The 26,504-nt window shown below is 47.3% G+C and overlaps 1 protein-coding gene across 1 annotated transcript in view; it reads right to left on the bottom strand.

Moving 5' to 3' along the window:
* BSN (bassoon presynaptic cytomatrix protein) overlaps window positions 1–26,504 on the bottom strand; it is a 260,226-nt gene that overhangs the window by 9,478 nt on the left and 224,244 nt on the right. The window contains exons 4-8 of the mRNA XM_066612954.1: window positions 17,828–24,661; window positions 3,430–5,602; window positions 2,241–3,070; window positions 1,284–1,377; window positions 161–310 (exon numbers count right to left, since the gene is read on the bottom strand). Coding sequence (XP_066469051.1) covers window positions 161–310; window positions 1,284–1,377; window positions 2,241–3,070; window positions 3,430–5,602; window positions 17,828–24,661 — 10,081 coding nt within the window. The remainder of the gene's footprint in view (window positions 1–160; window positions 311–1,283; window positions 1,378–2,240; window positions 3,071–3,429; window positions 5,603–17,827; window positions 24,662–26,504) is intronic.

Below are 26,504 nucleotides of genomic sequence, written 5' to 3'. Positions count from 1 at the left end.
GTTCTATTCCCAGCATCCCCGGTTAAAAGGAGCTCTGAAAATGGAACAGGGAAAAGTTCTGACTTGAGTTTTGAGCAAGTTCATGTTTGTGAGCCACAAACCAGACAGGCTGTTCCCACAAGCCTGACCATCTTGGAGGAACGGCTTAGAAATCTCTTACCTTCTGTCAATTTGCCTGCTTGCTCTGCTGCTGCTGCTGCCCCTCCTGGCAGGATTTTGGAGAAGACACTCTCTCCCTCTGCGCCTGGCTGTCCAGCTGCTGCACCTGCAGCAGTGGGTGCTCCAGCTGGTTTAGGACCCAGTTTAATGCCTTGTGGGCGAAAGGAATTAAACCGTAGATTTTATTGAATTGTATATGCAGCTCTCTTTGCTAGGGCCGATGCAAGTGGCAGCTAGCAAAATTTTAAAACATCTTACCCTGTGCTCATATTCCCCCACTGCATGCACTGAAAGTTCATCACCAATCTCTGTCAAGCCACTGACACCAGAATCTCTTGCACCTGAGATTAATTCTTGCATCCACTTGCACCAGAATATAATCCCATGCACACACAGTATTACACAGACATATTAACATCTGACCACACACAAAGTGGCTGAAGAACCATCACTCTGCAGACCAGGAAATAGAAGGAATGATTTAAATCTCTCTGGTGAAAACAGCATTTTAAGTTGAAGCTGCACGATGAAAATTCAAAGTATGGTGAGTGCACAACTGACTGAAGAACACACATCTAGCACGCCTTGCTCTGCTCGACAGCTTCACGAGTATGGAACACTGAACAAAGTGCCCCGCAAGGCAAAAGGCTGGAGCTATACCGCTGGCAGGAGAGCCAGGGTGGGAGTGTGAAGTATACCTTCTTTCTTGCTTATGAATTTGGCTTCCCAGAGGCAGCTGGTAGGCCACTGTGCCAACCAGAATGCTAGACCAGATGGGTTTTTGGCCTGATCCAGCTGGGCTTTTCTTATGGAGGCATCTCACTTGTGCCACCTTTTCCATAACCTGCACAATATTTGTCTAAGTTAATGCTACATTGATTGGTCTAATGTGGCTATACAATGGTTTGGGCAAACAGACCTGCTTTCTCCTTCATTTTGCTTTAGGAAGTTTCCGTTCTCTGCAGTGGATAGTTTTGGAATTCATTCTGACAACCATAAGCAAAATCTCCTTGGAGAAGAGAGCCTCGGCTAGTAAACTACTGAGGTTTTCTGTTTTGTTAGGAAATACCCAAAATGATAAGTGTGGAAAAGGGATTGCCTGTGAGAGGAGAGATCTTACTGACCTGCTGCTATTCCCTGCGGCTGTGTTTGGGGTGCTTTCCCCACCTGTGGCACTTTTGTGGTAGGCTTGGATGCATCCGTCTGCTCTGCTTTAGGCTGTAATAGGAAACAGAGATTCTTTTTAAAAGTTTCTTCTTAGGTGATGGGCAGGAGGATTCGAGACAAATAACTGTAACATGACACCCAGTCTTTCGACATTCAACACTTTCCCCTGAATTTAAAGGCTAAGTCATCTTGGCTATCTCAAACTAGCCCTCCACACAATTCTAGCCTCCATCAGACTCAACATTCCCCTCCTTGCAATATTTCTGAGGTACCAACTATGACCTCAGCCACAACTACATATAAGCCTCTTCACTAATGGAGGGGATGTTGCCCACTCTCCATAAGTGCATGCTCTTTCTGTCTTGCCCATCTCTCACTCCAAACTGCCACACAAATGCCCTGATGGGCACCTCCCCAGCTTTCCACAACCTTTGATTGCTGGTGCGGTCTGCTAAGAGGCAGAGCTGCAAATCAGGAAATCCCTGGCTCAAATCTCACCTCTGCCATGAACTTGCTAGGCGAATTTAGGCAAGCTACTCCATCCCAGCCCCAGCCGAATGTGGAGACAATAACACTTGCTTACTTAGAGGATCGCAGCTTTAATACCTGTGAAGTGCTCTGCCTACTCAGAAAGTGCTATATAAATGCTCACTATTTGTTAGTTCTTGAAATGCTTCTGCTAGGAAGACATCATACAACATGTCACTTAGTCTGGGCAATGACCCAAGCACAGACTCTGCCTGCATAGTTCTTGTGTTTTGAGGCAAGTGCCATTTTTGTGTACCTCCGATGCTGCAGAACAGAGCACTGCTCTGTCCAGTCATCTCTCACCTTGATGTGGGCAAGACAAGGCACAGCTGCCTGCCACAGACCTATGACATTCATGGCACCAAGCAAAGAGAACTGTTGCTTACCGGTCCTGCTTGGTGAGCGGTAGGTTGTGCTTGGAGGGTTGACTGTGGCTTGCCTGGTGGCTGGGGCTGGCCAGGCTGCTGCTGGGCTGGCCGGGAGGAGGGCTGTGTTCCTGGTGGCGGCGGCTGCTGCTGGATCCTAGCTTGCTGGGGCTGCTGCTGAGACGCCTGCTGTGCAGGACCAGCTTGATGCTGCTGAGGCTGCCTGCCTGCTTGTGGCTGCTGCCTAGATGACGGTTGTTGCGGTGGCGGCTGCTGCTGCTGCTGCTGTCCTGCTTGTTGCTGCCTTGTTTGCTGCTGTTGGTGGGAGAGAGGCTCTGATTTTGGCTGCTGTGATGGTGGCCCGTGTTGCATCTGCCTCTGTGATTTGGGGGCCTCTGAGGTATGATGGTAGCCAGATGGCTGCCGGGACTGCTGGGAGTACTCTGAGGAGCTGGAAGGATAACCTGGTTGTGATCTCACATCTGCTTGCTGAGATTTCTTCTGGGAAGAGGGCGGTCCATGCCCACGAGGCTCGTGGCGGCTTGGATCTCTGGGATGTGGTCTAGATGATCTCCTGGGCAGATCATCGCTGGAGTGGCGGGAGGAGGATGAATGCCTCCCATACTCTCCATGGTGCCTGTGTTCTTTGGAAGAGGAGTGACGTGGGTGCGAGTAATCGTCATGATGCCACATATCTTCATCTGGGTGTTCGTCATAGTCATGGTAGGTGTGTTTAATGGGACCCCTCTTCTGGGAGGATGAGGAGTGACCGCCATAATGCCTCATCCTCTCTGAACGAGGTTCCCTCGGCTTATCAAACCAATCCGTCTCTTCCTGGCCCAAGTGATAGGCTTCAGAAACCAAAAACAGATCACAGTCAGTCTCCTGATCCGAGGGTGTGAATGTAGCCCAGGCTGAAGCCATGCAATGAAATAAAAGAATGCAGGGAGCTTGTCACACGCGTACTGGATACGTTACAGCAGCCACTCAGGAAATTAAAAAACAGGAATCTTAGCACATAATGACACTGAACAAGCAGTGAGCACCAGTGGGACATGCAGAGTGCAACATGCTAACACAAAACAATCCAAACGGAAAACAAAATGAGGGAGAAAGGCACATGGCAAGCAAACTCAGGCTGTGGTACTGTCTTTGAAAATATGACCGGCTTGAGCATGCTCTGGGGTAAGTTACCACAGGTAGCCGTTACCTTCACTGTCTGAAACAACACAGTGTGAATCATCCATGATGTAACCTTCTTCATGCTTGTAAGAGTGAGTCCTTGGCACATCTTTGATATGTTCCTGTACATCAGGCAATGAGTGACTGGAGCAAAACTGGGGGCAGGTATCGCCAGCCGACTGAGGGAGAGGTCCGCCCGAGGATCGTGACACACCCATGGATTTCCCCAAAGGACTGATGGGGCTCTCCTCTTCTGAAGTCTGTGTCCGCATTGGAGGTCGCCCGCGACTCTGACTCATGCTAAGGGAAGAAGGCTTGGAGCTTCCTTTCGGAGGTCTCTCCATGCTTTCTCTCTCATACGACCTGCTCCTGCTGCTGGCCTCACGGTTTGTCAATTTCTCTGACACATAACCAGAGGATCTCGATCGCCCACCACTATATGCTCTGTCATCCTCTTCCATCATATCCCTGCCGGACATGCTATAGTACTTTTGTTGGTCATAGACATTCTTCTTGAGGCCATAGGTGATATCATCCTGCAGTTTCTTTGCTCTGGATGCTACGCTGCTGCAGCTGACTGACGTGGTCACTGTATAAGAGGCCAGGTCTGATTCTACATCTTTGGCTTCTTCTATAGGGGAGAATTTGGAGATCTTCTGCTCCATACCTTGCTTCCGATGCTTGCTGCGTTTGGAGGAAATTACAGCCGGGGCCAAGTTTTTTGAAGAATGCTTCTGCACTCCCATACTGGACCCATGCTTGTCTGGCCGAGAGGGATGCCTGTAATCACTGTCCCCATAGTAGTAGGACCCAGAACTACTGGACATCCTCCCATTGCTCTCGGTGCCTCTGTGGTAGCTTTTCCCCCTATGATCAGGGCCATGGTGATCATACATATCCTCCTCAGACTCCTCTTCTCCTTTCGAATAGCAGCAAGGCCTGCTGGAGATGTCTGCATCCACCAGGTCGCCCTTTTCTTTCATATGTCGCCCATTGCTGCTCTGCGACTGCAAATCTCCTTTCTGACCTTCCCCTGCGGTGCTTTCTTTGGTTAGTTCACTGATATCGTCAATCATCACATAGTTCCGAGGAATGTTTTGCTCCAGGTTGGTGTAGAGCGAGTCGGAGGAATAGCTGGTGGAGGGACTTTGGACTGCACTGCTCCTGTCCGCTGGCCTCCCCTCTGGGGCCCTGTATTGGTCATAGCTGCTAGTCACTGTTGTGGTGCTGTATGTAACTTCTGGAGTTGCAGCACAGATCACTACAGTGGGATTGGCAATAACTTCATAATTGGTGGGTATCTTTTGCTCTAGGTCTGCTAGTGATGTCTGCCGTGGTTTCTGGGAGGTTGTGTGAGTGTCTGCATGAGTTTGGAAAAGGGCGCTCTGTGCAGTCTGCAAAGATGTTTGACTGGGGTATGTGGTCTGAGCTTGGTAAGGTGGCCGAAAGCTCTGATGGCTCTGCAGGCCCAGTTCGGACTGATAGCCAGTGCTTGGAGTGAAGCTGTGTGCCTGGTAAGTGGTTTGGGAAGGGTAGGCAGGCACCTGGCTTGCCTGGAAACCTTCTTGAGCAGGGCCATTGCTTCCAGGGGCATAGTGTGGTGGCTGGAACCTTGTTTGCTGGAATGCAGCTGGGCCTGGAGGAGGAGCCTGTCCTGAGGAGTACTGATATGGGGTGTAGGAAGAGGCCGATGTATACTGTGCACTGGTGAAGTCCGTGAACTGGTTAGAAGGCGCAGTACTGGGCCTTGTGAGGAGACCGCTGCTCTCGTAGCCAGAGAGGCGAAGGTTGTTGAGCTCACTGTCAGACATGTAGTCCCTGTTTTCTCCCAGGCACCTCAGGTAAGGATAATCACGGACATTCCGGTCCTTTAGCAAAGACTCCTTTCGCTGGGTGATTCCTAGTTCCAAATACTTCAGCTTGGCATCAATCTCTTTCTCTTCCTCATCCAGCTCAGCTTGTTTCTTCCGCAATTTGGTGGATTCATGCTCCACCAGCTTCAAGTCACGGTCAATGTCTTTGAGGAGACTGGCTTTGGTCACTTGAATGGCCTGCCCACCCACTCCTTTTTGCAGGAGGCCAGGCATGTACATCTGTGAGTGAGCCTGGCTGACCAAAGGGAGGTGAGCTTCTTCTGGGGGAGGACTGGGCAGTGTCCGCTTCACTTTCCGAATGAGGGTGTTAGACTGCAGTGTGGAAATCTAGAAGGCAATTGAAATGGCAATGGAATTTAGACAGTACGTAATTGTGAGTGTGAAAGAACATGCCTGCATCTTGAGTTACAAAATGGGTCCATCTCTCAACCATGGCCTGTATTCCTGACATTCCTGTATTCTAAGCTTGGTATATTACATAAAAAAATTGAGTCATAAGAGTAACATGGAGCACTAGCATATGCTAAAACGTTTTTTTTAAGCAAGTATTAGCAAGTATTGCTTTTTAAGCAAGTATTTATTATTATTATTAACAGTATTTATATACCGCTTTTCAACTAAAAGTTCACAAAGCGGTTTACAGAGAAAAATCAAATAACTAAATGGCTCCCTGTCCCAGAAGGGCTCACAATCTAAAAAGATGCAAAAAGAACACCAGCAGACAGCCACTAGAACAGACACTGCTGGGGTGAGGTGGGCCAGTTACTCTTCCCCTGCTAAAAAAAGGAGCACCCACTTGAAAAAGTGCCTCTTACCCAATTAGCAGGGGTTATTGAAGTATTGAAGTATTGCTTCAATAGTCAAAAGACCTTGCACCCAAAGAAACTTCTGTTGCTTCTGTAAAGTCACATTCTGTGCCAGATCCTTGAAACGATGTCATAAACCTCACATCTCATGAAATGTTAAGCAAATGCCATGTATATGGAAGTATATGCAAAATCAGATCTCTGTATGTCACAAAACCAAAGAGGGTACCCAGTCCTCCTAGGTGCAGATAAACACTAAAATGTATGACTCCAAAATATATCAATTATTTATATAAAATAATACTGATTTGAAAAATACTGCTTCAACATTTTGGAACAGCATTTTGGACTGAATAATGATACTGCTGGTGCCAAGCTTTTGCCATGTGAAGGGCCCATTACTGACATGTAGAAAATGAATTCCGAAAGAAGGGCGAATCAGCTTGAACATTTTCCCCAGAGGATACAGGGCAAAACCAGTCTAGTCTGGTTCAAAGACTTAAATAAAATCTGGACAATAATATCTGGTTTAGCATTTTGGGGAGAAGATTTTCACTATGACAAGCTATCCAAGTTTCTTACAATACAAAATCCATGTAACTGCAAAAAGGCATTCTTTGTTAGTATGAAAGTTAAAATCTATTGCCTTTGAAATTCAGATGATTCTGAGGTTTCATACTAAATAATATCCAAATCCAGGAGTAAAGAAATTTCCTGAAAGATCCTATCATCACGACTGGTTTAAAAAAAAAAATGTTTTGTAGAGATTTTTATAAAACCATAAAAAGTCCTGTTTGTATGCTGGGGTTATGCAAATCACATATGCTGAAAAAGCTATGTGGGATTGGCAGTATTGTACAAAGATATATTTATCATATAGATATTGGGGGAGGCAATAATAGCAATTCTAGTTCAGTATCTCTCAAAGGGTCATGTAGCCCGCAGCTTTCCATCAGGGGCAGGCAGAGAGGGCCAGGATGTCTTGAAGGCAAAATGCCATCATTTTGCCATGAAGATGCTCTGATGAGCAGAGATAACACTTCCCATGGGTATTTTCATAACAACTAGTTTTCACTTCTCATTGCTAAAAAAATGCAGAGATTCTTAAACACACAGCTTTTGCTAGTCCTAGAATGATGCATTCACAAAAGCATAGTCTCATGTTTTGTTGTTGCATTCAGCAGATCCCTGTTGGAGTAGACAGTGGCTGCAATCCTATATTTCTGAGCAGACATGCATAGGATTGTGCTGACAGAAAGACAAACAACAGGAAAAGAGGTTATTCGCCTTTTAATCCCTTTCAAACAGTCTTTTAACTTTTGTTCAATTTTGTACAGTCTTTGTTCAATTTGTTAATGTTGACTTCACCCAAATAGAGCCAGACATAATATTGTCTTATAAGGATTCAACATACGTATGTCAAGATAGCTGGCCAACATCCTTTGCAAAGTATTAAAAATTTTACAAGAGGTTCTAGCTCATGATTGGTTGTATCTTGAACCATTCAGAATTCTGGGCTTGACAAATGTATCTCTCTGACTAAACTTTCATTGCACTTTAAGCTGTTTCTGCCCAATGTTGCATATACACAACAGGGACCAAGTGGGTACACCTGTGGGCTGGGAAAAAATAGCTTAAATAATAGAAAATGTACCAGAAAAGAAGCCATTTAAAATTGTACAGTGAACTCACCCTTGGTAAGGGCAGAACACTTTCTGTTTTAAATTAGCAGTTATTAAGGTTCTGAGTTTTAATTCCTTTCCTGAAAAGTCAAGTTTGAATGAACTGTGACAAAGCCAGCAAAGATGGAGTCAAGCACACTTACATCTCTGCTGCTTAGCGGTCCACGCAACTGCCAAGTGGCAGAGGTCAGATGTCTGCCCAGCAGTAGCCCGGCACTGGCCAGCAGTTGGCTACCACTGGCGCTCGCCTGGTGCTAGGGCCCACAAATGTGTCTTATGGCATGTTTGCAACAGTGCGTGCCAGCGGTGAGCCGGCATGCCAAGCTCAGAATTGGGCTCAGGCAGCCCAATCTTGCGCTCCCGTGGCACGTGGCTGCGGTGGGACAGAAAATGGCTGCCGCCACATCCAGCACACCCACGGCAGCCGCCTCGGGGTAAGGGAAGTAGCCCCGCAATGGGGCTACTTAATTCACCACTGACCTTTTGGGAAGAGGGAAGAGCATTCGTGTAGGGTGCCGGGCCCCACATGAATGCTCTGGATCTGGTGCAGCAGAGCTCCGCCGGACCCACCTCTCTTCCTCCTGGCTCCCTCTCCCCAGCACACCTCCTCCCCGCCCTCTCCCTGCCTCCCCCCTTTCCAGAATGCCTCCTTCCTGCCTCCCCCTGCCCCCGCTTACCTTACTGTGGCTCGGTGATCCAGGAGACCACCGAGTAGCGGAGGTTGGGCACCCGCCCGAAGCTCGCCCAGCACCGGCCAGCGCTGGGCTAGCACGGGCACTCGCCCGGCAGTAAGCCTCGCAAACGTGCCTTACAGCATGTTTGTGACAATGTGCACAGTAAGCCAGTACATCGAGCCCAGGATTGGGCTGTCAGTGGGTTATTTTTAAGCATTTGGGAAGGGAAAAAAGAAGAGATAAAGGGAGTGTGAAGGAAAAGGGGGTAAGGGTGAGACCAACTGCTACCAAACATACTGTAGGTCTTTGGGTTGCAATACACAATTCTTTCTTTGGATGCCAATTCCACTGCACTGAATATGTATTGCCTAACAGCATTGCCTTTTATAGTCAACAGTCTGAAAGAAATATTGTGTGAATCTATACTTAGTTCAGCTATTCATTGAAATCTGGGCCAAGACTCTTAATGACTTCAGTGGGACTTCTCACATAAGGCTTAATTGCACTGCAAACACTTGTGTGTGTTTTTGTCTAATGTATTGGTGGCTGGTGTTACTTATAATGCACTTATAACACAGCTGCACCTGGCTTTCTTTTTCTTTGTGCTTTTTGGCTGGGATCACAGCCTTTATCTCAGTACAGGTGGGTTCCTTCTGCACCAACAGGGCTCTGAGCAGACAGTGCTTGGCTTCATTTACTCACTTATTGTGAAAATCTAGGCATGTCTATTCAGAAGTAAGCCCCATTGAATTAAGTGGGAATTACTCCCAGGTAAGTGTGTATAGGGTTGTGGCCTTTAAAACTGTCTTTAAAACTGGCAAAATCTGTGAAAGAGCTACTGGAGCAACAGAAGGATGAGATATTTTTGCTGATTAAACTGGGGCACCAGATATCAGTGGTTGAGTGTTGGGTCCTTCCAAGCACTCCCCGTAGATGACGGGGACCAGCACTGAGCCACAGCATCACCCTGAACTGTTGAAGGTGCTGATCTTCAGAGCTTTCCTCCACATTCCTCAGCTGCAATGAATAGGAGAAGAGAAGGCAACTGTTGCAACAGCAGGTTCTGCAGCTAAGGGCATTAAACAAACTGCACCCCTCCAGCCTCATACGTAAGTGTGGGAAAACTTCTCTCTTGTGCAATTTGTAGTACCATAAAACAAAAGCAGATGGTACCTATAACAGCCCCACCTGTTATCAGTGCAGAAGCAAGCAAGACGTGAGTCCCTAGAGGCAAAGATAGTGCAGGTCAAATGCTGGTTAAAGCAACAGAACTTCGACACTGACCTGGGATAAGTTGTGTGCAGAAATAAAATGAATCTGCCAAGAATAGGAGCTTGCATCATTTGTAAAAATGAGCCACCTGCCATCCTTTTATAACCTACTCTAGGATATCATGTTGGGCTGAGGTGGACTGGAGGTGGGGGCTGCAAACAAGTGGGGAAAAACAGCAAAACTGTGGCCTTTTTAAAAAAAGACATTGTTTTTGCTTACAAAAATTTGTCACGCAAATTTAGCACCGAGCTCCTATCCTTCCCCTAATAGCTGTTACAGACAAGTATTGATCTTTATTTTCTGCCAATTAAGGAATACAGTCTATTTTTCAAATGATAAAAGTCTGTTGTGCTGCTTGAATTTCCACGCGTAAAGCCTGGAGACAAAAGCTAGATGGAAAAAGTGTTTGAATACTAGAAATGGGATTCATAAATTGGCTGACAGAAGACACTTGTAAAAAAGGAGGGGATTAGTCAAGAGGAAGTTGAGAGTCAGAAGTGTGACATTTATTCAAGATGCTTGGAGGCTATTTAAAAATACTACGCTAGGAGCTCAGATATAATGTATAACAGAGATTAGGAAACAAATCTGAGTGGGTGCCAGCATAGTTAATAAGCAGAGTTCAAGGAAGCTATTCAAAGGCAAGATGGCTTTGATTTAAAAAGTGGAAGTTCAGTCCAAATGAGGACAATAAAAAGGAGCACAAATTCTGGCAAAACGAATGTAAGTTGACAATAATGCAAGGGGGTGGTGATCAGACAATGAGGGGTTTGATAAAGGTGTGTAAAGATAATTAAAGACTCCAGAAAAGACTAATAAATTATTTGCTGCTGTGGAATGTTGAAGACACTCATGACTCAACTATTTATGTTGGGGAAGATGCCTGTGGTGGAGGCAAGAAATGAATACCCAAGGCTATTTTGTAGATCTTTCAATAAAAATATGCAATTTTTAAAAATTAAAAATCACATTCCTTACAGGAGGAAGGCTGACAATGTAACACCTATTCCATGCCACTGGGAGCATAGAAATTGCAGGCTTGGTGGCCTAAGGTCTGTCACAAGTCTAGAAAGCATTATCAAAGTTAAAATTATTAAATGTATAGAAGAAAAAATCTTAGGGCACAATCCTAACCGGGTCTACTCAGAAGTAAGTCCTACTTTGTTCAGTGGGGCTTACTTACTCTCAGGAAAGTGTGGTTAGGATTGCAGCCTCAGTGAAGAATAATCAGGATGGCTTCTGCACAGGGAAGTTTCGCATCATTAACATTTCTGAAATCTCTGAGAGTATCACAAACATGCGGATACGGTTGATCTGATACCCAACTTGGTAAATCCCCAAAACGCTTTTAATTTATAGCAGTCATGGGATAAGAAGGTGGATCATTTTATGGATGCATAGCTGGTTAAGGGACAGGAAGTAGAAGACAGAAATAAATAAATGGCAGAGGCATCCCTGGGTGCCAGGGACCCTAGTGCGAGGTGCCACCCAGTGTGGCGCTTGCTTTAGGAGGCTTGTCATTCTGGAACTTTGGGGGTGACATAATGATGTAATCGCATCACCCCAACCTTCCAGGCTATCACATTGCATTAAATGCGAAAAGCCAACATCAGGATTGTCTCTGTTTGGCAATCTTCGGCCCACTCCAGGCCCAGTTGCTTCGTGTTCTCACTGGTGAGCAGCAAAAGCACAACTGTCGGCAGAAGCACAAGGCAGGTGGGACTGGAATGTGCTGAAGACTGCTAAACAGAGGCTCGGGTGGTATGGCGTTTCCCTGCCTGAGGGTGGCCTGCACCAGCCACATCTCCTTTGTGATGCTACTGACAAATGCGCAGTTTTCCCAATGGACATAACTAACCAGTTGTGTCCTCCAAGGATCTATATTGGAGCTGATACAATATCACTTATTTCAAAGCAGCGAGGTGGTCAAGTTTGCAGATAACACCAAATTACTCAGAATGGTCACCCAAGCAGAGTGCAAACAGTTCCAGAATAATCTCTCAAAACAGGCTGAATCGGCTACCAATGACAAACTGGTTTGAGTGCAAGTGTGCCAATTTGGACATATGGAGAATGCACCTCCAAATGACTTTGATTTTTGTTTTTGCTAAAAGCAGCTGCAAGGGCAACCAATTTGTATCAGCGCCATACTGGGGTGAGTATGGCGAGTTTGATTTTAGAAATGGGTTATGTCAGAATGCCAGATGCAAGGGAGGGCACCAGGATGAGGTCTCTTGTTATCTGGGGTGCTCCCTGGGGCATTTGGTGGGCCGCTGTGAGATACAGGAAGCTGGACTAGATGGGCCTATGGCCTGATCCAGTGGGGCTGTTCTTACGTTCTTATGAGTGGGAGGGAAACTTAACCCTTTCCCTCTGCACTGTAACCCCATCCCACTGGTCCTCCCCAGGAGCTGCTATAAGCTGTGGTGAAGAAAACATACAGGCATCTGTATTGTGCCAACACACTTGGGCCTCTGGAGGGGCACATGAGGCATGGATTTGGAGATGCTGAATTTGGGTTGAAGCAATGGTGTGAGAAAAGGGTTAAACCAGGGGTTCTTAACCTTGTGGAGCCTCTGAGCACCACAGGAATGCACAGAATTCTGTTTTGTAATGCTAGGATACAACCTCATTTGGAGTACTAATCATATTTCTGGTCACCCAACTTAAAGGGGATGTCACAGAGCTGGAAAAGCTGCAGGAAAATAACCTGTTAAAATGTTTAAGATATCTAGACAAATTCATGGCGGAGAGGTCTATCGACAACTATTAACTATGGCAGCTAAATGGAAAACCAGTTCCTGAGGGCCAAACCCCTCAAGGCCTGGGAGCTTTTCAGAAGCATCTGGCTGTCTGTTGTTGGAAACAGGATGGTGGACTTGATGGAATCTTGGTTTGACCCAGCAGGGCTCTTTTCTTTTGCTTATATAACTATATTACATTTTCAATTAGTACTAGAAAGCTAAGAAATGTCAAAATTAAAGTAACTGTGCAACCTTAACCTCTCACACCAACCACTATGCAAGTATCTTATATAATACAGCTTTCAGCTATTTTAGTCACCCATGTTTTGTTAAATGCACTGGAGGCAGGGTGTCCAGGGAAAGAGGGATTTCACTAGCCTTCAGTCTGTTGATCAAGAAACGACTGCCACTAACTCTCTCTATGGGGAGATGCACTGTTAGTGCATCTGTGACCATGTCTGTGCCTGTAATCTCAAGCCAGAGTTTTAAAATATTCATTGCTGGAACATTAATCAAATGGTGATGTCTGAATGTATCAGATGGAACAAAATATGTTGGAAGTTTAAAGAGGTTTCCCCCCTATTTTTTGTCCATTTTTTTGGTAGTTTTTGACACTTCCCAGAGATTCCCAGAGATTCCTTCCCAGAGATTCAGCAGCCTAAAAGACTTCTGGGGCATCCTTTGCAAGCAGCCTTTGTTTGGAAACTCCATTATTCCCTAAACTTGCAGCATGTGGATTCTGTTCCTCTTCCTGTCTGGAATGGCTATCCCCCACCCCTGGATTGGCAAGTGCTTAGCAATTGGGCAGCCAAACCTGTCTATCCAAGGGGTGGAATAGAGTGATGAGGTGGGTTCCACTCCTCCCATCAGGTAACTTGATGGCATCATTAAAGCAAACGTATATTTTCCCCAGCCCACAGGAAATGCAGGTTTGCCAGTTGCCTGGCTGACCCTTTTGCTGGGAGCTCAGAGAGGAGTACCCACTTGCTCATCCACAAGGGCAATGACTGGAGAATTCATTGAGCAATGTAAGTAGCTTAAACTAAAGACTGTTTAGCTATTTTACTATCAGAGAAGTTTTGATGCTTTGTCTGCTAAGTGATTCCAGCCAGGGCATAAACTTCCCCCAATTGGGCTGGGGGCTAATGGAAGGGGGTTGTGGGCTAAGAGTTTTGAGCAGCATTCCAGTTCCATCTGCTGAGCATTACTGGTTACTTTATCTATTTGATGAAAAGTTTTCTTTGCATTTTCCAGCCAAGCTCAGTTTAGCATGTGCACTAACCACTCAATGTTATTCTCCTTGGTCAGCCTGCCTTTTCCTAGGAGTCCCTTTCCCTGACAGAGGCAAAGCAGATATACAGAAAAATTTACAAATACTCTGCAATAAAACATTCATGTCTCAATCTAAGTGTATCTTCCAGTTGCACTGAATGACACCTCCTGTGCCAGAGAGGAGATATTAAAACATCATGCCACTTTATCAACAAGTAAGCACCACTGTTCTGTCAATAAAATCAAACAAAGAACCTCGTGGCCATCTCACAACGAGGCAGCATTTCTAACTAGGCTGGGAAATCCTGGCAAATTCCCAGTCCCATTCCTGGTCAAAGCATGCTTGTAAATAATGCATTTGCAGAACTGTCAATCCAGTTCCATAATTCGGAAATATCTTTCACGATACACTGAGAGACACCAAATCGTACCAAATTCCTACATGGAAAACATTGGAATAGCCTGCAATGCTGACTGGACTCACAAGCACAACTAAGACATCACATTCCAGATCTCCAAATCATGGCAGGCTCACATATTCCCTCCTATATGCCATTTGATTATATCAGAATTGGAGCCAATCTGTGATTACTAATCTGGGTTGCCCAAACAAAGTCTTTGACCATGGTTTGAAGTGGGTCTGCAAAAAGTGCTGGGGGGGGGAAATCCTGGTTAGAGATTCAGATGTGATGGCAAACTATTACAGTAGCTAAGTATGGAAAGTGTGTATAATCGGCACACTCAGGGGAGGAGGAAGTATGTGATCCTTAGACCAGTGGTTCTCACACTTTTAGCATTGGGACCCACTTTTTAGAATGAAAATCTGACAGGACCCACCGGTGAAGTGATGTCATGGCCAGAAGTTACATCATTAAGCAGGAACATTTTTAACAATCCTAGGCTGTAATTCCACCCACGCTTACCTAGGAGTAAGTCCCATTGACCATCATTGTTAAAAGCTGTAACACTTCCCCAAATGCAGTCACATACCATGGCAACATCAAGTCTAATATATTAAAAATAAAATATTGAAATGAGTGGGAACCAACCTGAAATTGGCTCACGGCCCACCTAGTGGGTCCTTTAAAAGGGGATTGGACAAGTTTCTGGAGGAAAAATCCAATATGGGTTACAAGCCATGATGTGTAAGTGCAACCTCCTGATTTTAGAAATGGGCTATGTCAGAATGCCAGATGCAAGGGAGGGCACCAGGATGAGGTCTCTTGTTATCTGGTGTGCTCCCTGGGGCATTTGGTGGGCCACTGTGAGATACAGGAAGCTGGACTAGATGGGCCTATGGCCTGATCCAGTGGGGCTGTTCTTATGTTCTTATGACCCACAGTTTGAGAAACACTGCCTTAGACAAAATGAGTATCTGCACCTTAGAGCACACTGGGTGGGAATGCTGCCAGCGGTACAGCTTTCAAGCATGTGCATGAATGGAGCCGCATACACATGTGTGATTGCCACATGTGAAAGTCATCATCCTTTCATTGTAGGGACTATGTAATGGTTGGAAGAAGCCCCCAGTCAAAGATAAACCAAGGAAAGGCCAGGTTTTTAAATCATTTAGATAAGACCTGAAAGCCAGTGATATTGCCAGGGTCATGGCAAAGCAAGAGGCAAAGTGAAGCTATACGTTAATCAGTATAAATGAATAAGCAATTGAGCTGTAACAAGAGGCCTGCCTGGGGGCTCTGCTGCTAATCAGAATGTGAAATAAGGGGAGAAACTGCAGACACAGCAGGTTGGAGCAAACCCTCCCACCACTCAACATGATCCTTCAGCACTACAGTTTCAATTTTTCTGCTAGGGAACAGGAGTCAGACAGCTATTTGTAAAATGTCTTGACAAACTTGACTCTTCACTTACAACCTATAGTTCTTAATGGCTCACAGGCTGATGCTTGGACAACGTAAAAAGTAATGATTTAGGATCCAATCCTAACCAACTTTCCAGTACTGGTGCAGACACAATGCAGCCCAGAGATAAGGGAACAAATGTTCCCATACCTTGAGGAGGCCTCTGTGACTGCCACCTCACCAAAGGATGCAGTGCACACCCCATTCGCATGGTTGCACCAGCACTGGAAAATTGGATAGGATTGGGTCCTTAGGATCCAATCCTAAAGAGTGCACGCTGGCTTACTGCTGATGCGCACTGTTGCAAATGTGCTGTAAACTTTGCTCCACCTGATCCTGAGCCTCTGTGTCAGGCCATCCACCTGACACGGAGGCTCATTTTCAGCACCGCTGCAGCCTCACATGCTGGGCAGCTGAGGATTGGGCTGCCCACTCCTAGCCTTAGAGCTGCAGCTGTGCAATAGTGCAAGCTGTGCTCCAATAGGGCATATCTCCCAGTTTGCACCCATATGACAAAAACGATTCCCAGCCCTTTAAACTGTGAGGGCATCTACAGTATTTCTCCCTTTCTGTTTTTTTCAGCTGTGTATTGAAGGGAATCCTACAATCAGTACTGGTGACCCCTGCAAAACCCACTGCCTCTACTTTCTCCAGCTTTTCTTCTTTCTTCCTTGTAGCCGTGGCCCCCACCTCCCTGTAACCCTAAGGGAACAAGATGATATCTTGTGGTTGAGGCAAATATATCTCTCGGTCAAGCAAGGCATGTCTACCCCCGGAGGGAGGGGTGTAAATAGGGCAGCATGCCTCTCACCAGGTGCTGCACTTGGATAGCTCGTCCAGGGTCCCTATCCCTTTAAGTCCACTGGTGTGCTTTATCAGAAGAGGTAGTACCTTCATCTGTGGCATCTGACCACTAGGCCAGATTGCCCTAAGTCGAAGCCCAGCCCTTTGTTCCTCTGGAAGGGGTAGAGTCTTGTGGGAGGCTTCTGCTCTCATCCTCCAGTCTGGAGGAGGTTCCCCTCTTCCCCATTCACTTCTTTGGGGGCTCAGGAAGGGGCCCCTTCCTGCCCATCTCCTATTGATTCTCCCCTCCCCACAGCAGCATCTCCTTCCTCCTCCCAAATTCTGCATTGGCTTCTTTTCTCTCCTTTATCCTCCCACTCTTTCTCCCTCCACCTTTCCCTTTTCCCAGTTGCCCCATGTTTTCTCCCTCACAGGTTTTATCCACCCCCATTGCCCACTCTGGCCGGCCACTACTCAGCTGTTCTTGTGCATCCATAGCAAAAAATTCGATGACAATTCCCACATGGTTGTCTTGTTTTCATATGCACTAATGAAGGGAAAGTTTTGCTGAGATGCCATGTGGGGGTTCCACAGCAGTTAACAATGCATGTTTTTACCAGATTGTGACAAGGATATTCTCTTTATTGCCACTAGATGTCATGGCAGAGAACACAACTTTGCTTCTGAATTTTCTTGGGGCTTTAGCATGAAGAAAAGGTATTGCTCTCTGTTTTAAACTTGAATTCATTCAGTATCTTGCAATGCATACAGCAGAGAGTATGCTTATACAAAACAGAAGCAAAACAAATGGCTATAAATAGCAAAAGCAAAATAGATTGCAATAAATAGGTAATGCAATAAGACACAACGCAATGTTATATGTGCAAGGTTGATGCATGGCTGGCTCAGTAAGCCCTACTGAACCCACTGACTGCAGCAAGTGTCGGTAAAGCCCACTTCCTTGTTGACTATATGCAACATATGTGGGAATGGAGTTCCTTCAGCCAGTATCCAGCAAGAATGCTATATAGTAAAAGATTAGTGATTCACCCGGATGTGAATCTCCAAGGCTGCACAAGTGAGACAGGATGTGCATGTATGTACATGCATACACACATATGTACATGCTGTTCTATTTCTTTTACTTAGTTTTAGTTAGTCGTTGCATTATTGTGATTTTAACTACAGTTGAATAATACAGTGAAATGCAAATATTTTTAAAATAATAGTTTGCATGAGAAAAAAAGGCAGCTTCTGTGATTATAAGAATGTGATGTCTGTCTTCAGAACAAGTTAAGCACAGCTACTCTCCATTCCTTGTTTGATGCCTGCTGATTCATACAGTGATAAGCAGATGTACCCACAAGGCTGACCTAGGAAAGGTTTTGGGTCCTTGAAAATGGATTGTAGAAATATTATCAGACTCATCTCATTTGTCAGATAAGCAGCAATCTTACCTGACTGCCAGGGAGCAATGTGTGCTGATACAAGGAGAACCTGTCCTTTGCAGCCTCCTCTGACGTTGGGCTGATGGGCTTGGGATCAGATAAAGATCTCTGCATGGTTTTGATGGGGCGAGGTAGGGTCTGCTGCTGGCGCTGGACAGAGTCAGCCGTGAAGTGCTTTTGGGGGGTCACATGGGCTTTGTTGAGCCTCTCACTTGTGGTGAAGGTTGACTCGAGCAGTCGATGTGGGGAGAGGGGAGAGACTGGAGAATAGAGCACGTGAGGTGACTTGGGAGGCTGACGAGACACCAGCTGAGACAAAGAGTCTGTGGGCAGGTGAGACTGGTAGCCAATTTCCAAGGGGTCCGGCTTTTTCTTCACTAGTGCTTGCTGTCGAACCGAATGGGGATCCAAGGGGCCTGTGCTTACAATCTGAATGTTGGAGGAGTAAGGCGTAATTGTTGTAGGCACAGTGAGCTGAGGGACCACAATGCCTGGCTGGGGCTGTGCTTCTGGCTCAGTCTGGCAGGCCAGGCTTTCTCCTCGCTGAGTCTTCTCAGGGGCAGAGATGTACTTCACTATCTCCACCTTGGGGTCAGGGGTGGTGATGTGGATGGAAGGGGACACTCTGTGCAGCTGGTCGGGCTCTGTTTGCACGGAACAATCGCTGATAGTTTGAATCGCTATGCTGGCCATGCCTTTGGCAGAGGAGTCTTGCTTGGTATCTGCACTGGAGTCAGAGTGCCGGGAGAAGCGGGAGCGTCGGCGCCGCACTGGCTGTTCCCACTCGCCATTGTCTTCCTCATCTGTCTGAACGCTGCAGTCAGTGCTGCGCCGGGTCCGACGTCGCCGGGACGCATAGAAGTGCTCCTCACCGTCCTCCTCATCAGTCTGTACGCTGCTGTCTGTGATCTTCTTCACAACATACGGCTCGTGGCCAGGCTCCTTCTCATAGGCATCCCGAAGGCGAGGCATAGAGTTCCGTTTCTTGATGCCGCGACTGGCTTCCCACTGGTCCTCAGTCTGCAGAGACATCTCAGAGGCTGAGTTGGTGAGAGGCCTCTGGAGACCAGGAAAGCGAGGCTGTGCTTGCGCCGCGTCTTGCCCTGGGGCTGCGGTGGCTATAAAGGCTTGGTTGAGGGGTGGCCAGTATTGCCCATTCTGAGCCATGGTCCTCTGCATTTCTACTGCTAGATCAGAGGCAGCCTGGGGAGGGATCCTGCCTGATGGGTCACAGACTGGGGGGAAGGTGCTCTTTTGCCTCTTCTGCTCCTCCAGCTGCTGCTGCAGCTGTTGTTGCAACTGCTGGATCTGCTCCAGCTGCAAGCGCTGCTGGGCCAGCTGCTCCCGCTGAAGGGCAAACTGGGCCTGGCGCTCCTCCTGCTGCTGCTGCAGCACCTGGTGCTTGATTGACTGCAGCTCCTGGATCTCCCGGTGCATCAGCAGCTGCTCCTTCTCCCGGTGTCTCTGCAGCTCCACCCGCTCCCTCTCCAGCTCCTCGTGCAGCCTCAGTTGCCTCAGCTTCTCCAGCTCCACTCTCTCCCTCTCTATCTGGAGAATGTGCTCCTGCTGCTTCCTCTGCCTCTCTTCCTCCTTCTCCTTTTCTTCCCTTTCTGGGGCTCCTTTGCTGTGGACACTGAACTGGGGAACTTCTGCTTGCTGTTTGGGGACTGGGATTTGTGGAGGTGGTGGTGGGGGCGGTGGGGGCGGCTGCTGACCCTGGTTCGTGTCCCTTGTAGTACTCTGTGCTCCAGAGGTTGCCACAGGCACCTCCTCTCGTGTGCTCAGGGCTGTCTGTTGTTCAGGCCTTTGCAAGCCAACAGCAGTTGTTGCTGAGGGCTTGGAAGCTGGTGCTGGGCTTGCACTGCTAGCTGCTGTGGGCTTCCCCAAATACATTGGTGTTTCCATCACTGATGTTGTGGGAACTGCTGGTAGCCTGCTGGGTACTGCATAGCGATACAGACCTTGGGCTGCAAGGGGGATTCTTGGGGCAACCAGAGGCACTCTGGTCAGGCTAGCCAGAGGGACAGCTGTGATACTGCCTGGAGCATAGGGTCTGTATAGGCCTCGGAGCATGGGCCGTAGCACGGAAGCGGGCTGTGTGGTGATGGGAAGGGTCGATGCTATTGGAGTATTGATGGTTGAATAAATCATGCCATCAGCAGCTCGCACAGTGGCTGTGGAAGGGAGCACTTGCCTGATAGCTCCAAGTCTGTACTGGGCGAGGTTTCCAAAGCCTGGGCGAGTCTCTGGAAAATTTGGATTGTACATCATGTTTTGTTTCATGGCAGTCTGCTGACCAGAAATGCCTCCACTTCCTGTTGGACCCCCACCCAGAGCACTTGGTCCATACTGGAGAAGATCAGGGCTGTTCGTATGTCTGCCCCCATATTGGTCCATGGAGTTGAGTGCCGCACACATCCGACTGATTTCACGAGCTGTAGTGGCGCTGTAGTGGGCCAGGCTGGCTTCCTGGAAATTTGCCAAGTCTGCTCTTGGTGAATACCTGTAATCAGAGTAGATATTGGAGGCTGAGCTGTACCTTCGCATTGGGTAGGAATGGCTGAGCAAATCGGTGGGCTGCCTGAGGTCAGAGAAAGAGCCATATTGCATTCCATGACCCATGTAGCCTCCTTCAGTGAAGCCGATGCTGTAGGAATGTTTCATGGTTGTCAGATCCACTGCAGAATCCCCAGCAGGGGAGTGGAAGGGCTGATCTCCTTTGACAGGGTAATAGTTCAAGCCCATTTCGGAAAGGTTTGTATCTGACATTGAGGAATACAGTCTCCCAAACAGGCCATGTGGATAGAACCTGTGCTCTTCATATGGGTTAGGCCCTGGTGCTGGTGGTTCTCTATAGGGATATGTATCTGCTGCTTCTGGTTGTCTGCTTCCATAGTACTGGCCACTAGGTTTGCCAGCATGAGCTGCATCCCCAACATTTTTCTCTGGCACCTTGGAAGAAGGGTTGAAAGCTCCAGTACAGCTACTCCCAAAGGGAAATTTATATACCACGTCACAGCATGCCACCTGGCTTTCAGGTTTCATCCCAGTGAGATCCAGTGCGTTGGGAGGAGGTTCCTCTTTGATCAGTTTTGTTACCGGACCTGTTGCTATTTCATCCATCTGCACCATCATCACCTGAGATTTCTGACTTCCCAGGCTTACTGGAGGAGTCTGAGTTTTCAGTTCTACTGGAATCCCTCTGTAGACCTCTGAGCTTTGATCTTGAGGAAACTGTCTAGGGATGGCACTGACAACATTCTGTGCATTACTGGTCTGAGTGATGAGAGCATCTTTCTTCATCAAAGAGGACATCTGGTTGGGCAGATTATACCTTGCAAATTTCATTTGCTGTGGACCTGCAGCTTCTGGCCGGCCAACAGAAGCTGAAATGCCCGCACTACCCACAGCTCCTCTAAAGGTGCCAGTCTGAATGGCTTGTTCTACCTGTTTAATTTGTGTCAGACAGACAGGACTTCCTGTTCCTTGACCAAAGTCCATTCTGTTATGGAAAGGGTCTCCGTAGACTACAGGCTGCTTTGGCTGAGACACAAGCATGGAAGATGCAACTGTAATGCTGACTGTGGTGGCTGTGCTGATGATAGCATGGGGCTGTTCTTGGGCATTGAGATTGATAATTAATGGTTGGATGGCTGTGGCCTGCCGACTTGGGGACTGGTCCATAGTGAGACAATATTTTCTGCTCTCAGTAGCCAGGGATGTGAGATCCATACCCTGATCTGTTATAATGATTGGGGCTGATTTGATAGCAGTTCTCAAATCTACAATATTAGTGCCAGGTGGTCGAGGTCCAGGTTCCACTCTGGATGTCCCAGGGACTGATGATATCCTGCACAAAGAAATGTTCTCTGCAGGCAGTGTTCCCCAGCTGTACACGCCAGGAGTACTGTCAGCAGCAGCAGCAGCGGATTGTACTTTCTGCATTGCAGCACTAGAAGCAGAGGCTCTTTCTAGCACTGATTGTGTCTTTGTGTAAGTGGACTGCAGATGCTCTTGCTGGAGTTGCGCTGCATTGATTACTGTCTGACTGTAACTATGCTGGTGGCCCTGCCTAGTTGGCGATGAGGCTGGTGAAATGGAGGAGCTTACGCCAATTGGCTTAGTTTGAATGGCTGCATCAGATGCTAATGTGATAACCATAAAAGGGGCTTCTTGTGATGACTGCTGCCTTGCAAGGCGAGGGGAGCTTGATCGATGGGGTGTTTGCGTTCCTTGAGCTATCATTGGAGAAGATGCTGATACAACAGGAGTAGTGGAGACATCATAGGACAGAATTGTGCTGTGTGTCTGGGTGGAAAATTCAGCAGTTGATTTAGTTCCCACCCCTGTGCTGGGTGGCACTCTTGGAACAGAATGAGTGGGACTCTGAGTAGGAGAAGAGGGAGAAAGTGGTGGGCTGGAGCTTTTGAAGAAAGAATACATTTTAGGTGATGAGATAGGTATATTTGCTTTGCTCTCAGTCATGCTTTGGAGTTTTTCTCTTGCTGATGGCCCACTGATTTCTGTGACACCCTTGACCCTGGGCATATTTTCTGTTTGAGATCCAAAACTTGCAGTCACTTTTGTTTGACTATAACTTCGACCAGTGGTGGACACGGATGGTGCATCTGAGCCACTCACAGATGTTGGGGAGCTGTAGATTCGTGGTGCACTTGCGGGACTAGGGACAACTGCAGTGACTGTTCCAGTTCCTTTGCTGTAGGTATAAGGCGTTGTTACACTCTTTGAAACTGAGCTGGGTGCAGTGGGTGAACTGTGAAGCTTTGGATGCTCATGACTCTCTTTTGCAAAATGCTGCGTGACTCTAACGTCAGGAATTATTCTGCCGGCACTGCTTTCGGTGGACGAAAAGGAGACAGGAGCAGCCAGCTGTGTAGGACTTGTCCCAGGAGTAAGTGGACCAGTTTCATAAGCACTTTCTGTGTTCAGAAACTGTTTTTCTTGATAAAGGTCTTCTCTCCCCTTCTTCTTTACTTCCTGTTCAAGAGTCAAATCCAGAGAAGAGGACTGATGCATCCTGGAAATGTTCTGTGATGTCTGAAGGATTTCCTCATAAACCGCCCCAGATTTGGAAAGTTCACTCTGGTAGTCAGAATGAGAGGAATCTACGTTCCGACCGTCATAACCGTAGTCATCTATGTACTGGTATTCAAAACTGTTTTGGCCTTCGGAACTACGATATCCTGCCTGAGGAAAAGCACTGCTGTAGGCAACGCTTTGCTGGGATGGTTGCTGCTTTTGGAACATTTCAGCTTTCCTCATCATCTCTTCATAAGCTTCTTCTGCACTTTTCAGGGGCTTGCTAGTGGGGTAGCCAGAGCCAGCAGTTTTTTCTGTTGGGGAATAGAGGGACATGAACGTTGGGAGGTTGTACTCACTGCCAGACTTGTACAGCTTAGAGGCAATGACATCAAATCCCTCGGCTTCCGAGTCAATGGAGGGAGAGTATTCTGAGCAGGAAGACCTGTGCAGCTCCTCCATCTCTGCAGCCTGCCGCAGTTCTTCAGTGGGCGAAGCATCTTCTATGGGAGACAGATTGCTGGGGGGAGTTTTTGATCTCTCTCTCCTCCTCTGGGCCCTCAGCTCTTCTTTATCGCGTTTGGTTTTGCGAGCTGTACTGCGAATGCGCTGCTGCTCCACCTCTCGCATTTTCTCCTGCTCTCGCAAGAGCTCCTCTTCCTCACGCAGCTCCTCCTCCTCAGAAGAATCTTCTATGGTTGGCAGCAGAGGACCATGGGAGCGGTGCCGGGCTTTCCTCTGCTGCTTGACCTCTTCCAGCCTTTGCCTGCGGCTAGGGCTGCTGTCGCTGTCCTCCTCCAGGGAAGAGATGGAGGTGGGGGAGGTTCCTGATGTGTAACTGGGTGTTGTGGCTGGCAAGGTGGAAGAATATTCGCCCCTTGACCTGTCTTCTGGGGAGCCTGTAAGGCTCTCCATCTCCAGTTCAGGTTCTCTGTCCAGGCTAATGTCTGCCTCTTGGCTGATCTCCACGTCTCTGCCATAGTTATTTGTACTGTTCAACTCAATCGTCTTGAAACGCCGCAAACCTCCCTGAGATGCCAGGCCATCCTCCTCAGCACTTTCCAGTTCTTTTCTTTCTTCCTCATATATGCTGCCAGAACTATGAGGCAGGCGCCTTTTGGACGAGGGAGCCTCCCTGCTTTTTTCAGAGTCAGGCTTGTGTCCGTTTTTTGCCATGCTGTATTTCACACGATCATATTCCTCCTCCTCCTCCAGGTTATCTTCCTCCGCACTCATCTCCAGGAGTTGCCTTCTCATGAACTCTTCATCAGTCATCTCAGGTTCTCTGCTCTTCTGCCTCGTTGGTAACGGGGAGAACCCTCCTTCACTGCTGTCCTCCACATAGTCATGGCGCAGCTTGCTGCCAAAGTCATCTGAGGACTCCATGCTCTCCCTCTGCTCCCTTTGGTTCTCCCATTCCAAAGAGTCTTCATCTTCTTCCATGATGTCTTCTAGCTCCTCATCTGAATCAAAGGCCTCTGGAGTGATAGAAAGAGAACGAGGCCGCTGTCTCTGTCTTTGCTCTTCCCTCAATTCATGGTACGTTTTCCCTCTCTCTGTTGGCTCTTGGGTCATACCCTTTGATTCCAGCAGGGGCCGCATGCTGCTTTCCAGCTTAGTGAGTTCAGAAGGACTAGGGGGGCTCTGCTCTGCAATTCCTGTCTCATTCAGCTGCTCTTCTTCTTGCTGCACTAAGCCTGTGATCTCACTCTGGGAGCTGGAGATTCCATCAGATGAGTAGCCAGTGTCACTCAGGCTTTGGGGGCTACGGGACAGGTCTGAGGGATAAGGCTTACTGGATTCCTGCGAAGGAAGATAAAAGAAAATCTGTCAGATTCCATTATAACAGATTACTGTGAACACAATCCATTTTACTGTGCAGGTTTGCAGTGATCTCTAGCTGTAATTAACTTGGGCATTCCTGGAAGGCTATAAAACCTTCAACATTCCAATAAACAATAGCTGTAACATGGCAAGAGAGGAGAGTATCTTTAAAGCTCATATGGGGATGGCTCCTAACCTCAGAGGGTTAAGCAAGTAATCTATTTTTAAAACTTCAATCTCACCATACTCAGATGTCAAACAAACCTAAGAAAAGCTTTGATTTGTATGTGTGTATAAACTGGCAGTTTTACAAACTGATATAAGAAAACCATCACACAGGTTCCGCCCCATTCTACTGAACCCCCCGCTGCCGCTAATGTAGCTGTGTCAACAGAGCATGTGCTGCATCCATGGGAAGGGGACAGTTAGAAAGGCCTCCTCGGAGTAAGTGAACTTTTGTTCACTTGTTACCACCATGGGACTCCTCAGATCTATGCCTGCTGTTTAGCAGCTGTAAGTACAAGGTGTGCCAATAGCGACAGTAAAGGAGACGAACAGGGATAAGACATCAGCACATGCAAGTGCTGCCAATGCTGCTCCAGGTCTGCTTCCCTCCTTCCTTGGACCTTGCCTTCCTTGGACCATGCTTGTTTCTCTTACTTCCTGCCCCATTCTGCCCCTGGTTGGCAACCTTCAGTCTCGAAAGACTATGGTATAAGCCTACAGCACCCAGTATTCCCAGGCGGTCTCCCATCCAAGTACTAACCAGGCCTGACCCTGCTTAGCTTCCGAGATCATGGTATAAGCCTACAGCACCTGGTATTCCCAGGCGGTCTCCTATCCAAGTACTAACCAGGCCTGACCCTGCTTAGCTTCCGAGATCATGGTATAAGCCTACAGCACCCAGTATTCCCAGGCGGTCTCCCATCCAAGTACTAACCAGGCCTGACCCTGCTTAGCTTCCGAGATCATGATATAAGCCTACAGCACCCGGTATTCCCAGGCGGTCTCCCATCCAAGTATTAACCAGGCCTGACCCTGCTTAGCTTCTGAGATCAGACAAGATCTGATACAGCTGTATAGCATCTTGCGCTGCTGCCAGGTGCAGCAGTGCATGCACTATAGGCACTGGGGGTGCTGTGTGTACTGCCAGAGGTCATTTTACAACAGTGGAACAATGCCCTATTGTAGCAAACCCCATGTGTGCTGGCTCAATCCTGGATAGGATTGTGCCGTTAATTAAAAATACTACCTTGCCAGGCTCATATCAGGAAAACATGCATAGAGCCTTTCCACACAATCCATTCACAGCCCAATAAATGGGCAATTGTTACTCATTTGTTTTAAATGTCATTCCATCAGATAGTATTTCTGTTGCGTGGAATAGTACATCTTCTCAGCACTTAAATGATGATGTTTCTGTTGCTAGGAAATGGTGATTTTTCCCTTCCCCTGAATGAGCAAATCAGAATTATTCTGCCTAATTGCTCTGATGACAACTAGTTACCTATGGTAATGTATACAACTTCTCTTTTAAAAATCTTATCCCATCCTCTGCAATGAACTTTTTTCTTTCAAAATTAAATATCTAAATGTAGCTGAAGTCCCCAATCCTGACATTCATGCTGAGTCTCACTGAATCTGTCTGCTGATGACAGGACTTCATTTTAGCAAGTCCTCAGGGGCATACAAAGCATACAAAACATTAGTAAAATCAAAATAGCTTGCTCTGCAAATTTGGAAATCCACGCTCTCTGTCTTCTGTCCAAGGCTCAGACTACAGTGTTGTTCTGGCTGGTTCCTACCATTTTAAAAAAGGCCA

The sequence above is a fragment of the Tiliqua scincoides genome, chromosome 2 (assembly GCF_035046505.1).
Source record: "Tiliqua scincoides isolate rTilSci1 chromosome 2, rTilSci1.hap2, whole genome shotgun sequence".
In the NCBI taxonomy this organism is placed as follows: domain Eukaryota; kingdom Metazoa; phylum Chordata; class Lepidosauria; order Squamata; family Scincidae; genus Tiliqua; species Tiliqua scincoides.
The sequence above is the reverse complement of the archived record's forward strand: the minus strand, read 5'-3'. Positions and strand labels throughout refer to the sequence as shown.